Source organism: Drosophila rhopaloa, unplaced genomic scaffold, assembly GCF_018152115.1.
Source record: "Drosophila rhopaloa isolate 14029-0021.01 unplaced genomic scaffold, ASM1815211v1 contig_163, whole genome shotgun sequence".
Taxonomy (NCBI): domain Eukaryota; kingdom Metazoa; phylum Arthropoda; class Insecta; order Diptera; family Drosophilidae; genus Drosophila; species Drosophila rhopaloa.
Genome location: NW_025335043.1, coordinates 2,040,066 through 2,055,656, shown reverse-complemented (window position 1 = coordinate 2,055,656; position 15,591 = coordinate 2,040,066). Strand labels below are relative to the sequence as shown.

At 36.1% G+C, this 15,591-nt stretch overlaps 1 protein-coding gene across 18 annotated transcripts in view; it reads right to left on the bottom strand.

Moving 5' to 3' along the window:
• LOC108051876 (protein alan shepard) overlaps positions 1–15,591 on the bottom strand; it is a 137,714-nt gene that overhangs the window by 7,917 nt on the left and 114,206 nt on the right. For 8 of the 18 annotated variants that reach the window (XR_006417477.1, XM_044457782.1, XM_044457770.1 and 5 more), the window contains 5 exons: positions 7,241–7,494; positions 5,236–5,294; positions 3,983–4,107; positions 727–868; positions 1–371 (listed from right to left, as the gene is read on the bottom strand). Coding sequence is in view for 17 of the 18 variants with exons in the window: in XM_044457782.1 (XP_044313717.1) it covers positions 1–371; positions 727–868; positions 3,983–4,107; positions 5,236–5,294; positions 7,241–7,494 (951 nt within the window). In the remaining variant the exon portion in view is untranslated. The remainder of the gene's footprint in view (positions 372–726; positions 869–3,982; positions 4,108–5,235; positions 5,295–7,240; positions 7,495–15,591) is intronic. The other 10 variants (XM_044457783.1, XM_044457785.1, XM_044457776.1 and 7 more) reach the window with 5 other exon arrangements.

The window sequence follows — 15,591 nt, the reverse complement described above, 5'->3', positions numbered from 1 at the left end:
CTGATCATCTACCTGAGTGATCGGCTGGGTCATCATGTAACCGGGTATCCATTGGGAGCCGGCCACTGGATAGCCACCCACCTGGGGGGCGCTGAAGCGGGAGTAGGGCACTCCGATGGGCGTGCCGACGTTCACGCTGACGCCGTTCTGCTGCATAGTGGGGTCGTAGGCCACGGGAATCCCCTCCGCGGAGACGTCGCGCCACGCACGCGCATTCGGATCGGGCGTCTTGAAGAGATTCTTCTTTTTGGGTCCGCCATCGGCGAACTTCACCAGCAGGGGATCTTTGGCACCCGGTATTGTGTTACCATTAAACATCTGAATGATTTGCTCGCACTTCTCGCGACTCTCCATACGGGCAAAGCCAACGCCTAAGGGAAAGATATAAGATATAATTACTTTATGATTTTTTAAGAAATCTTTGCAATCACGGTTGCCACTTGAATAAATTAGAAAGTAACTATGTATATTGAAAAGGCATTAATGAAATTTGAAGAAACTTTATTATTAAGCCTTTTAATAAAATTTTGCTCTAATATTATTTGAATAATGATTTTAATTACCCAACGATTATTCTCAAAATACAAACAAATTTTAATTTTTGTTTATTATATTTAATAAGTTTACTATCGCGGTTTGGTTTTACCAATATACAATATAATTTGAATAAAGAATTTCTAATTTAATGTCTATTGTGGCAATCATGTTAAATAAATTTCTACTCACCCTTGGAGTTCATCTGCTGATCACGCAATATTCTGGTCGAAACAACTTGTCCATATTTCGATAGCATTGCCTCCAGATCAGTTTCTTTGAAGTGGGGCGGCAAATTTGCAATATACAAATTTGTGGGATCCTGTTCCTGTTGCTGTGTGGTTGTTGTATGCAATTGGGTCAGATCAGGGTGGTGTGGTGTGGTCGATTGACGGTTGTTGATTGTTGATTGTGGACGGTTGTTGAAATTGAATCGGTTTAGTTTGATTTGTTGGTTTGTTTGGTGGGTTTTGTTGGTTGTTTGTATCGGTTTCACACAAATTAACGTTACACAAAAGCAGTTGGCGTAAGCATGTGTGTTTAATTGGTGTGCGTATGCATTTTGATGTGTGTGTTTTGTTGTGTGAGTGTGTGAAGTTGTTGCGATTGTGTGTGTTTTTGTTTTATTTTGTTGAGAGAGAGGGGAGTAGAGAAATTAAGAACGTAGAGATTTTGTCATTAGTAAATATTCAAGTTTGCTTGCCAAAAATGTTTCTGTTGTCAACTCTTTTTGGACTGTTTGTCTGTTGTCAGTGTGTTAGTGTGAGCGTTAAGTGTGCCTGACTCTTGCGAAAGTGTATGTGTTTGTGTGGATGTTATGTAATGCCTCAGACTTATCGGAGAATACCTTATGCAAAAAGTAATCCTACGGAACTTTTACCCCCTGAAGATGCAGTGTTTTTTCTTTTCTCAACGATGCTTAATACATATGGCAAAACATTGATACAACCATCGATGGTACATACTTTTACCAATTGGAATAGATAATTATAATCATTTTATTCAACATTAAAAAAAAATGTTCAAAACAGTGTTGAGTATTTCATTCATTTTTTGACTTAATGATATATTATAGATATATATCATCGAAGTTTTGATCATCAATAATTCTGATTGTCATTATATAATGGATTCATCTTTAATTTTGACCAATCTCTAAAATATTTGCAATCGATGGTATCTAAATCGATGATTTGCCATCTCAAGTGCTTAATTAAGTTAAATACCTGCTCAGTAATTATGTCTTAAGGTTTAATGAGATCTGTTTGATTGTTATACTTAGAGTTTAGATTGTATTTGGTTTTTGGTTTGATTTTTGGCCGGCACAGGTTTGTAGCAATTTGCGTACTCAAACAACAAACTTTTGTAGTAGGTTGAAGTAGTAGAGGTTGGTTATATACTTGGCTGGCTATAACTTCAAAATACGAGTATACAGTTTATACAGTTGAATATACAGATTCAATATATATAGAATATCAGATATGAAGAGAGATATACGCTAGTTGTACTGAGTCTATTGTGTGTGAGTGTTGTTCAACTCTATGGATTACAATCATTAATGCCTACGCAAATACGTGTGTGTGGTCTGTGTTTTATTTGTACAGCAAACTTTTCATTATTTCGTTGGCTATGTTTTTTTAATGAGCATTTAATGCCATCGGACTATAACATTGGGGAAAGCTAACGAGAGGGGAGTGAACAAAGTTGCTAAGCTCTTCGAATGAAAAACTTTTTGATTTGTTTACAAAATATTAATATGCACGAATGAATGACCAAAATTTAAATTGATGCCAGGTCCAGCTTCCGTAAGCCGCTGTAAATGGCTGCTAATTATTAATTGAGATTAACGATTAAAATATTGGGATGTTTGCAATGTTCTCCTTAAAGAAAATCGGGGAAAGAGATAAAATTTTAATTTGACTCGGTCTACTTAAACCGATAAGTTATTTAACTAAAATCTACTTAAATTTAGAATCTATGACCCAATTTCCCATTTAGGAACTAAGCTACAATATTTCTTAGAAATAAAAATACATGAAATATGAGTTAACAAATTAAAACAGCGAGTCTTTTCTTTCTAAATCGCAGAACAATTGAAAAAGTAAAAAAAAAAATAAGCTTGTTAAACATTAATTTTATACAGAACTCTATTACAATGAATTCAGTTCAATAACAATCTATTCAAATTTAATTAAATCTAAATACCCATTTGGATAGAAAAGGAAGAAGTAGTATTATATTATGTAAAGTTTAGACAAAATCTATGTCTAGTCTACCTTGATGAATACGGCCTGAGCTAATAATGATTTTATTGGGGTTTGTATTGGATGTACTGCATTCTATTGATGTTCAAATACCTTATGTTAAAAGGTTTACACTAAACTCTAAATATACCTGTACTGTGTACGCTTAATGCAATTAATTTACCAATCAAATCCGCTAAAAAACTTTAATTGTTCTCACTTAATGTCATTATTATGGGGGTTCATTTTTCAACTGCTAGGGAAGATTAAAGAGAAGGATTATTTATTTTATGACTTTCAGCTTCATAAATATGAACTAATGACTGCCATTAATAAATGCATTTATTCTCAATTAATATGGAAATGTATACTAAATGTGTTACGCTATCAATTAAACTACCTCTATGCAAAGAAAGACAAAAACAAAGGAATAAATCTAAAAATTTTTGTTGAGGTTTACTAAAAATATGTTTTTGTCTATATAGTCGGTAATAGAGATATTATGTGTGGTTTTGGTATACGACAAACGGTTATACAAAGAGAGTCTTTGGAACAACACTACGAACTAGAGGTTGGGGTTGGCTTTGGGGGTTTCGGATCGGGGTTTCGAGGTGGGAAATTAAATAAATAAAGATAAGAAAAAATACAGAAATACACACCCTGCGGTGTGAGAAAGTAAATATTTTTAGCGCCTCGTTTAGCTTTATTTAATCTGAGAAAATGGCTTCTCAGGATTATTTTTTTAGGCTCTATATTCATGCTCACAAAAACTCTGCCAAATCAAATATATACCATAGTTAAAGGAACACACAAACTGATAATGACTGAGATATTGTGATTATATATATCATTTGATTTTCACATTTTAGAGGTATTGATCATGCCAACTTTATAAAACAATAATCTAAAGGTTATGGGAATTTAACTTATCCATAACATTATGGAGTAATATTTTTTTTCGGCATCTTTTTTATGAGCATGAATACTGGGGCCTTAATCGAAAACTAATTTCAGTTTTAACGAAACTAAAATAACAAAGGTTGGAGGCAGCTTATGGGTCAGTACAGTAAACGAAATGCAAAATATGACTGGGGAAGGAAGATGGGATGGGGCTTTTGGGCTAGTTTTTTTTTTGGGGGGGGGAAGGATGGGACACTTTTGCGGTGTGTGGGGGGTGAGTATTACTTGCATGCAAACAAACGTACAATGGCCGGCCTATGAAGCACCCAGATACCCACTTTGGCCATCTGAGCTTGCACGCCCTTCCCCTGCAATCCTTTTACGGCGCACTCGGCGAAGGCTGGCTGCTCGAAGTCGACGAAGCCGTAACCTGCAAAAAAGCATATTTTGTTTTTGTTTTTCGTTGTTGTTTTTGTTTATTTTTTTTGTTGTTTGTTTTTGTGTGTTGCGGGTGGGGGGAATTTTATTTTTATTTTTTTTAATTGCATGTATAAATATATATATAAATATATTTGCAGAGACAGAGAGAGAGGAAGAAATGTTTATTTATAGTCCAATATTTGGTTGGCACACAAAACGCAAATTGTAATTGAATTCAATCAAGAGACGAAAAAATAATGCGAGTTTTTGCATTGGGTCACGGTGCAACAAAAACAAAATCGAATAAAAACAAAATATTCGTTTAACGAAAGAAGAGGGATAGAAGAAAAAACGGGTGAAAATTAAATTAATAATTAATTTGATTCAACTTAAACACTAACAAACAGAATCTCGTTAAAAAATTCCAAAAGCAAGTAAACCAAACTAGTACTGAATAAAAATATATTTATATCGATACACGCACAAACATTGATAGAGAGCAGTCTTTCATGGATACACTATTTTTACAGCTTGTTCAGTTATCGGGGTATTTACATATTATCGTAATCGTTATTATTAGCAATAGTTGAGTGCATCAGTAGCAGTAGATAGTATTTGTAATAGTAGAGTGAAATGCATGAATGACACGATTGCGAAATGATTAGGAATCAAACTCAAAAACTTAAAATCAGTAAAAGGAAATGAAGTAAAAACTGCCAATACTTTATTAGAAAAATTAATTTAAAAAAATATTTTTATATATTGAAACGATAATAATAAAACTTCATACAATAACGAACGAGCGGTAAATTGTGATAAATTTAACAAAAATAAATTATAATGCTGAGCGTTCTTCGAAATTTTCTAGTTTAAAATCAAGACAAAATAGTTTTGAAAAATAAATTATAATAATGATAAAGAACCCTACTAATACTAAATAAATAGAATATTATTTATTTTTCAAAAACACTCAGCGACAACGTAAGAAATTAATGAAATTTCAGTTTTTGGTTTGTTTATATTTTCTTTTCTTGCGTTTCTTTTGGATATCTTTTTTTTACATAAACACATACTAATAATACTTATACAAAAACACACATAAATAAAATAATGATGAGAATGGTGAAGAAAAAAATACCTTTACATTTGTTTGTTGTTTTATCTAAAATAGCCTTGGTTGATATAATTGTTCCGTATCTGAAAGTTGCAAACAAGAGGAAAAACAGGTGGGTTAAATATGAACTTGTATTAAAAGGACAATGGGATTTCGTTGCATGACAACGACTGCAAAGAATGGATAATGTATAATCAGATTATAAACACATTCAGGACTCTCAGGGTGTCGTTGTGTGCGTGTCCGGTGCCACGTGCCACAAAATATATATTTACTATATGGCATCGGGGCCAAGAGTTAGGGGGTTGCTCGGTGCGACCCCTTGCTAGTGGCTCTGATTGGGACGGGTTTACCTTACTATAAGCAATTAAAGTGTCATTAAAATGCAATTTTTATGCTCGTGCGCGCCAAAGTAGGCAATGGAAATTTTCACAACCCTTTAGCTATCGTTTTACCATTTCCTAGGGCGTTACATTGCTCATTTATGCCTGGTAATAATTGACTTAGTCCGTGTGTATTGCCCCTTTGGCTGCCGGTTGAAATTAAATCGATATCTTCTTAGTTACACTAGTTTTCCCCTACCCTTCGCCTCCTAAATACTTAGTTATAATAACATTAAAACCCCGCAACCCCCGCCCTTGCCGACTAATAAGCCGCTTATTTTGATTGCCTTCAGCAGCAGGAGAAAAGGACGCTGTGTGGTAAAAAAGCAAAATAAATTAACCTTCAATTTGATTACTTGACTTACAGGGAGGGAATTGGATCCAACCCTGCCTTTCCATTGCGTTTTTATGTTCGTGTGACGCCGCAAATAAGTTGTTATTATGCATAAAAGAAGAAATGGCCAACAGAGCGTATGCGTAATACACACATAATAATAAGTTTAGTTTGTTGGTACACCACAAAAATGATTTCCTTTTTGGATACCCAAAAAAAAAACCTGAATTTTTGTTTGATAAAGCGTACGCACTAATTAGTGGATTTTGTTTAGTTTGCAGAAACTTGGCCTCGTCCATCAAGAAGGTCAGGGGTAGTTGCTTTTTTGGGGGTTACTTTTGGGCCGAAGGATAAAGGAGGGGGGTGGCTTTATGAAAACGCAGCCAGGCGGAATGGACTGAGGCTAAGCCGCTCATTAGCAGAGGGGTTTGGGGGAGGTGGAGCGGATAGAACGGATGGAAATGGATTTCGGGTTCCGTTCCGTCCCAAACGCACACACTACATCACTCTGTGGGGGCAAATCAATAGTCGGTCACAAACATTTCGAATTAGTTCATTTCGTATGAATAGCATTTTGTGTGCCTGATGAGGCACCAAAATTACAAGCGTATCTGAGAGATACTGCTGAGAAAAAAAAAACTGGCGACCGAATCGGATACATTTTCATTTTACAAATGTATTCCGTGTCGGAAAATTAGTGTAAGCATCTTAAGGATAACTGAATCATTTCCATTGAAGAGCTCAAAAGAAAGTTATCTTTCTTGGTTTTTCAAATAGTAAGCGGAAAATCTTTCAAGATTTGATTTTGTATTTTAAATGAATATTTAAAGAGAATTTTTCTTAAACTTATATTGCCTTGACCTCCTCGAACACCCTAGCAAAACAACTTTTTAATGGAATATTTTGTATTATATTATTCCATCAATAAATGGCTTTTCCCATTCAGTTATTACGTTCAATTAAAATTGACGTACATGCTTCTTGCTCGAGAGCACCAGCCTTGGTTGCTCAAAGGCATCAGCATCTAGCAAATACATATATTGCAGCCGGGTAAAAGCCTTGGGCTGCAAAAACAATTAAAATGAATTTGCATAATGGCCTGCCCAAGGAGATGTGTTAGATATAATGCAATTTGATGTGATAGGTGAACCGCAGAGACAAGTCACAAGACCACAGGGCATGCACACTCACAAATCACTGATAGTCTTGATTGTACCCATATTTGAATCTGATTTGAATTGCAACGCAAAAAGGTGGTTTGGGTTTGGTCTCAATTTTTTTCGACACCCAAAGCACATGTCCTGGTACTCACTGTGCACACATATTAACTAGATCCTTGTCGGTTGTGCCCTGCTGCAGTCCGCGAATGTAGAGATTTGTCTTGGACAACTGCTCGCCGCCCTGTTGGTTTTGATTCTGTACCGTGCCGTTGGGACCCATGTTCGTGTTGGTGTTCGTCGTGTTGCTCAGGCTGGTGCTCAGCGTGCCGCTCTGGGAGCCCGTGTTCGAGGAGCTGCTCGAGTTGGTGTTGCTCGGTGAGGCTGCCGTCGGCACTCGCTGACCGTACTGCAAAAGAATGGAGAAAATATTTATAAATATACATTTTTTTTAAACTTGGCTCAGAAAAATATTATGTTTTAAAGGTGGCGATGTTATGATTTTATCCTGATATTTCAAAAATTAATGGGAAAAACTTTTCCATTCTCTATTTTCGGCATTCTTAGACCTGTAAGTTATTGTTTCGTTGACTTTTCAAGATATTCATAAAACTTTTTGTAGATTTTCAGATTTTATTTTTGGAAATGGGAGATGATGGGAATTGTTTTGTAAACAATTTTTGTAACATCATCAACAAAGTTTTATAACGATTTCAAAGATGCTTGCCCACCTTTCCGTTAACCAAATGATAGGTGGTTAAGGGCCCAAAACTCCTTTGCTTCCCACAGCTTTAGGCAATATTAAAATGTATAGAGCAAAAGTATGTCGATAATATTAAGCGATTTGGCTCCCACTATCTATGGATGGAGAGTGGACTAAAGGAAGAGCGACAACTGGAGGCAGTGCAAGTATTTTTATTGAAATTCCAACTGAAATAGCTGCCATTCGAAGTTATTGAATGCTGCTTGGCTCAGCTCACACAATGGATAGAGATGGGGAAAGCTATGTAGATAGAGACGGAGAGATGGGGCTAAGGAGGCATGCAGATAGAGCGAGGTATGAAGGTAGGTTCAGGGAAAGAAAGGGACAGGCACATTGGCATGTCGACGACAGTCCTGACGATGGCGTTTTTCACTTAAAATGCCACACATGTGCCAGAGGGACACGAATAAAGAAGGAGACGAAGCTCGAGCTTTGCATATAAGGCTGCAGGATATTTGGCAGCTGCATTCGAAGGCGTTGAAAATCTATAAAATTTGTATGCAACAAACAATGGCTCCACACTCACATACACACAAGTCCTACAAACTTTGCCATTGATACATTTTTGAAAATTTGCCAAAAACATTATTTTATTCGCACAGCAGCAGCAGCACATCAGCGGGAAATGCTAAAATATGCAACCAAAAAAAGTTTCACTGAAAATTTCCAAAAACAAATTTAAAACCGACAATCAAGCAGACATTTTTTTGTTGAATTTTTCTTTTGTTTCAGGTTTAGGGGCTTTGAAAAGTTTTAAGCCAGCCGCAAAATCCATTTGCATGGAAGCCACTGAATGCGCGGGGTTGACTGGGTTAGGTTGAAAAAGAGCTCGCTAATTGATCCGTGTCATGATGGCCCCTCGCTTGTGGCTAATACTTCCGTAGGTCACAATTTGATTTATAAAAAAAATGTAAATATGCAGGGGTGGCAGCAATCAAGTGGGATTTATAAAAACGTATTTGCGTATAGCACAGAATCAATTGGTGTTTTCAAATTTGTGTCACTGTTATTAATTACTTTCTGTTATTTAAAAAAAAGTAATGCAATTTGAGAGAGAGAAAGCAGTTACCTTCAAATAAAATTTTAAACGACTGCAGTTCGCATTTTTAAATTTAAGTAAGTACATTTTGTATCCAGACAAAATAAAAGTTGATATTATTTGAGTATGAAATGCAAGCTGTTTAAGCATTTCAACCTGACAGGCAACTGAGAATAACTATACAATTTAAAGTTTTTTTTGTGATAGTACTTCTGTTTGATTTCCTCAAAAAACTCTGTGCTTGGCTGATAAAGTTTACTCCACACATGTTTCTTTTTTTTGTATTTTTTTTGGATTTATAATCAGACGTGAAAGTCACGCTTCGGCAAGCAACCAACACAAATCATAAACACAGCTCTTTCGCTATCTCTGCGCCAAGAGTCCAAATAAACTTAGACTCCCCAAACTCATTAAGTTACTCCACAGACCCAGTCTAGAAAGATACATTTTGTACAGTTTTCCTACGAAATTGCTTCCTTTCTTCTCTCGTATGCAAAATATAATTAAATAATAAATTCAGACAGCAATTTTTGTAGTCAGCAATTGTTTATCTGTCGCTGTGTGCGCGTGTAAGTATGCGAATATACTTGAGCCAACACTCATACGCCCTGTGTGCCAATGAACTTTTCTCTCTCGGCTTTTTGCCACTTTATTGCTATATGCTCACTGCCTCGTTGCTTGTCTGATAATGAAATTATATCGTTCTAATAATTTTATGCGCACAGCAACGACGGACAATCCGCATAAACTACAAATTATATACTATATAATTTATATCATGGTGTATCTGCGTATTCTTATGTGTGTCACGCCAAAATGAGCAAACGACAACTTGGCTGCCTTTTTATATTATTAAATTTTCTGTTCGTCGGCTTAACTTTTTATTGTTGTCTTTATTTCTAGTTTTTTGTTTTTTGCCAAAAAAAAAAAAATTGCGTCATTTGCAAAAAATTTCACGCTGCCAAATCTGCGCGGTTTTTCGCTTTTTAACAAGTTATTTGGTCCTCCGTTTTGTCGGCTCTTTCGCAAGATATTTTTCTCCTTGTTTCTCATGCTTTTCTGTTGATTTTTGTGGCCCACACACGTGTAAGAGACTTTGTCCAACTGTGTTTGAGTAAAAGTTTATGCACATTAGCACGGTAGTTGGGATATGTTAACCTCTTTGCCGCTCCGCTGTTATTTATGCGCATTTAATTTGTTTACTTATTTATTGCATTTGCACGAAGCGACAGCGAAACAAACTAAAAATACAATTTAATGGCATAAGCTAAACTTTTTGATTGCGAACCGGCAGCGATGGGACACAACGAGAAATGATGTCGTCGTCGATTCGATTCGATGACGATGACGATGCCAGAACACGCAATTGTTAATGGCCTGAACTTATGACTGTTCGTTTGTTCTTCCATTTGGGTTTCACAAGATTAGACAAAGGTTTCCTTGGGGGCGGAGTTGAAGGGTTCATGGGCTTTGAGAAAACGGGGGTTTGAAACTTGGAGGAAATGGCCCTTAAAAATCGATTATGAAGATTGACAGCTGACATAGAATAGTGCTTAAGTCTCTTTAGTTAAAAGTAAGTAGGTTAGTAGGAATGGAATAAAATAGATCAAAAATAAATAATTTAAAGATAAATCAGAACTAAAGATATAATACATTTAAATAGATCGAAAAATAAAACAAATAAAAACTCAGAAATAATATTTCGAGAAATATCTTCGTTTGATTTAACAAAAGTAAAATTTTTTTTTAATTTTAAATAAATAATGGATTTTGAGCACTATAAAATCAAGATATTATAAAACACTTTTTGCACAAGTGACATTTTCTGTGATTAATGCCCTACCTATTTCAATCAAAACATCTCCATGCTAACACATCTATTAAGAAGCCATCAACAATTATTAGCCGCAAAACCTCCAAAATTCATTCCGAGAAACTGAAGCTAAAAGATCTCCGAGATCCGCTTGAAAGAGTCACGTGCCAGAAAGTGTGAAATACCAAATGGACTTGTGTTTGATTTATGATGTCGCCACGACAAGAGCGCCACACATAAAATATAATTCACTTAAGCCGAGCGGAGTCTTTTGGCTTTCTTCGGGGGGTCTCTCAGCCCCCTCCTGCCCCTCTAACCCCCTTCCCAGGGGCCTTCACTAATAAATCAAAATGCGAAGACCAAAGACGCATACGAAATGGAGTGCACTCATTCTCAGTCACTAAATCAGTCGCCGCATAAATCCACTCCGTCATGATTAGTGACAGATATTATTTGTCCAAGTGCTTGCCACCCTGTCAAATTTGGTTAGGTTTGTTAGGTTGAAATCTAGCCAAAATCCAAAAACTTTGGGTGCCCGAACTCTAAAAATATGTAGAACACGACTGGCCATTGACCCAATGTGAAATGCGGAATTATGGGAGTCAAATTAAAGCCGGCTGCGTGTCCGCTTTCGATTCGAGACGTTTCTATTACTCGAGCGGATTTCATTTTGAGGAACCCCTTTGGGAGGGTTGCAAAACTCATCAAATCAGGGAGCCAATTCCAGCATTTCCTCTGATTGGGGAGGGTTTGTCTCATGGAGAGCCACATAAAAAATGCCTTTCACGTGACTTATATAAATTAAATGCGTTTTGGGTTCCCAATTGGAAGCTGGCATGAAACTGATAGATGGATAGATGAATTCATCTGCTGCTAGACAGGAAATGTTAGGCGTCAGATAACAGTCAGCAAAAACCGCCCAAAAAGGGGGTGTTGAGAGATTTCCCCATCCCAATAATCGACGCAAGTCATGCCTGGGGTTTCAGGGGTTAAAGGACGCATTTTCCTCTGCAAATATTTTACATGCCAATGGCAAGGAATTTGGAATCATCTGCAGGTGAAATTTTATTCGGAAAATGATAAAAATTGATGGCATATTCTCAACCCCCTTCTCCTCTGTCAAAAATTAATAAAACTGAAGTATTTTTTTATATAATTAATTTTGGCAAGAAATTTTCCATTTTTAATTATAGGTAGTACTTTCTAGCAGTTCATTTTTATATTTATTACGATTTTATAATGGCTTTGTTCTTTTGTTTGACCAGACCAAAAAAAGGTCATTAAACCCGACCTTCAAACAAAAATAAAGTTGTATAAGTTATCTGGGCTAAAAAGAGCTGCTCACAAACTTATTTAATCATCTTGATAAGACTGTAATTGCCTTTGTGTATGAATCCAATCAAAGAAAATTTATGAATTTCTTCCAAGAAATTGTATGCAATTTCTAGCGACCCCATAAATTAGTACATACTCAAGTTCATTTTAAAAATAAATGTTCTTGTGCGCAGCAATGCAAATATTGTTTTTATTGAAACTTTTCATATATATTTATTTCTGAGTTTCAGTTGATTGTAAATCCTCTCAAAAATAAAAATCAAATTATACATTTGCGGCAAAAACAAATTCAGTTTTTCTTTTCTGCTTTGTAATATTAAGTTTTTTATTGAATCCTAGTTATTGCCACATTGTTGAGTTTAAAGTTGACACTCTATGGACAAGTGGTGTTTTCCTTACTGCTTTTCAATAATTATACCTGGGTAAATTTGCAAAAGACGACCCTAAAAGTATATAACTGATCAGGACCGAGTTGATATAGCCAGCCGCCGTCGCCGCTGTCCGTCTGCCGCTGTCCGTCTGTCTGTTTCTACGCAAACAGTCCCAGTTTAAAGCTATCGGATGAAACTTCACACACCCCCCTTGCACGCAGTATAAAGTCGGAACGGCCGGGATCGGCCGACTATATCCTATAGCTCCATAAACGATTGACGAAAAACTTTGGTGTTTGTAAAGTAGAAAGTTGGGATTTCATGGGTTTATATTTGGCCAATCAATCCGACCTACCAAATTTCATAAGGATCGGCCGACTAATCCAAGCGCCATATAACTGATTGATCGGAAAGCCATAACTTGGTGTTGTAAAGTTAGAAAGGGATTTCATGGATTTTATTTTGGCCAATCAATCCGACCTACCAAATTTCATAAGATCGGCCGACTATATCCTATAGCTGCCATATAACTGATTGATCGGAAATGCCATAACTTGGTGTTTGTAAAGTTAGGAAGTGGGATTTCATGGATTTATTTTGGCCAATCAACCGACCTACCAAATTCCATAAGGATCGGCCGACTATACCTATAGCGCCATATAACGATTGATCGAAATGCCATAACTTGGTGTTGAAAGTTAGGAAGTGGGATTTCATGGATTTATTTTGGCCAATCAATCCGACCTACCAAATTTCATAAGGATCGGCTGCGGCTATAGCTGCCATATAACTGAACGATTGGAAATGCCATAACTTTGTTGTTGTAAAGTAGAAGTTCGGATTTTTATGAGTATTAAGAATGCATCATATGAATAATTTTGGAGAATATAATTTACAGAGTATTCGCAGGAACAACTCGGCCCGCCCGAGTTAGCTTCCCTCTTGTTTTTTATTCAGTTCGTTTTGTCCACACTGCGAGTTTATTGGTTGACACAAATTTGCATTGTTTTCACTTTGTTTTATTTTTGAAATGAATTTCGCATGGTTTGTCGTTTTATTTGAACAATAAATATAAATAAATTGGGCATAGCGACAAGGAAAAAATTGTTGACAAATTTTGCATTTCACTGTGCTCTTGTTAAGCCTTTTTCTATAGTAGATGTATATATTTAATTTGCATAATTTTGGATACCTAATCAAAGGGAGCCTCTTAAACTTCTGATTGCGACCCAAAAAAAAAGGTTAGAAAACGGATTGGAATGGCATGAGAATCAAGACTTTAATCAAGCGGAAAGGTTTCTGTGTTTGTTCTACGTGATTCGGAAAAGGTTGAGCAGGTTTTCTACTTCTTTTTTGGGGCGGTATTATCTTAAATTGGAAGTCGCAATGAGCACGTGCTTTGCTTAAAAGAAAGAATGAGAAGACAAGAAGAAACTCTAAGATAAATTGTCTAAACAGTAGTTGAGAGATGTATCTAAATTGTGTTGAAATTCTTTAAACAGCTTTTTGCCAGGCAGCACTGTTCTTTTTGTGTAATTTGCCTTTGTTATTATGAAACGATACTTTTTTTTATTAATATATGGCCAATTCAAATATTTTTCAATCATAATTATATCAGCAAATAAAAGTGTACATACGCCCCTTTTGAAACCATAATCACAATGATAATAAAAGCCACAAAAGTTGACTACGCTTGTGTACACTGGAAATGCCTTCCCCGTTGCTCCCCACATTTTCAATATTCAACTTAAACCGCAAACATTTTGTTGCATACACGCGCATACACACAAAAGGCAGACGGAAAAAGTATCTGGCAGATAGCAAAAGTCATGTCTGAGTTTTGATATTGAAATGGGCAGAGGGAAAATGTGTGTGTAACTCGACAATGGGTCGCAGTTTAAATTTCATGTCAACGACAGATACTCTCGAATAGCTCGAGATACACCAGCGACAGGCACAGATACAGATACTAGTCGGATGGATCCCTTGAGTGGGTGGCAGTGCGGGGCCTACGCAAATATGCGGAATATGGAGAGCAGACTGCGGGACCCAGACTTTCCACTCAGCAGTAGCCGCCACTTGGCGACAGTCGCACAATAAAATGCAATAAATTTATTGAATTAAAGCAGATAACTCAATTGAGTGGACAGGCCAGCGCAAGAAGATGTGGAGAAGTCGGACAATGCAACTTGGCATTTACAGAAAAAACAGAAAAGATGAGTCAAGAAACCGAAGATGGGAAAATGTGTTGAAAAACTTGAAAAGAATTTAAGCCTGAGATGTAAAGGGGAAAAGGGACGAATTACAATCATGGTGAAGAAATGAATGAATTACCTTTATTGTAAAAAGAAAATTGATTTACTAACACTTAAATTCCTTATATGTAAACACACAAGCCTTTTAAATAATTGTGCACCAGGCAACCGAAAATAATTGGTATTTTATATTTATTTTTAAGCCACTTTTATTTATAAAAACAATTTTTACTAAACTGGGAATAAAGTTAAACTAAGAATATAAAATTATATATTTATTTTTATTGTCTATTTAATAAACAAAAATATATAACACAATTAGTTTGTATCAAGAAGAGTTTTTTTTTAAATGACTTCGTTCAATATTGTAACATAAGTCTTTTAATCAAAGTTCCAATATTTTAAGGGAATTCCCAACTTCGTGTCTTTCCATTTGTATTCTTTGCGTGATTAGGGCCATTAAATCATAACCCATTGACCAAATGAACAATAGACGATAAGAATGTTATATCGATTGCTGGTTAAAACATAAACGGAAAATGCGTCATCAAAAAAGCTGTTTTATATTCATAATCAGCCAGAAAACGCGTTCGAACCAGTTGTTCCTCAACTATTCGCACTGATTGCATTGCTTTAACTACCTGACAAAGATAGCACGAAATTCTGATAAACATTTATCGATACGAAAGGTGAAAGAGTGGAGACAATAAGAGAAAGAGATGGAGTGATAGGTGGAGGGGCACAACAAGAAATTTATCGCCAAAATGGAACACTAAAAGCATTTTAGCGCGATTAGTCCAACAAGGGGCAACAAAAATGTATATATAAATATATATGTATAAAACTTGGCCAGACAGATGGGTTGTAGAAAAGTGGGTGAGATAAAGGGGGTTAAAAGACCCGCCCCGCCTACTCTTAGGGGGCTAAAGG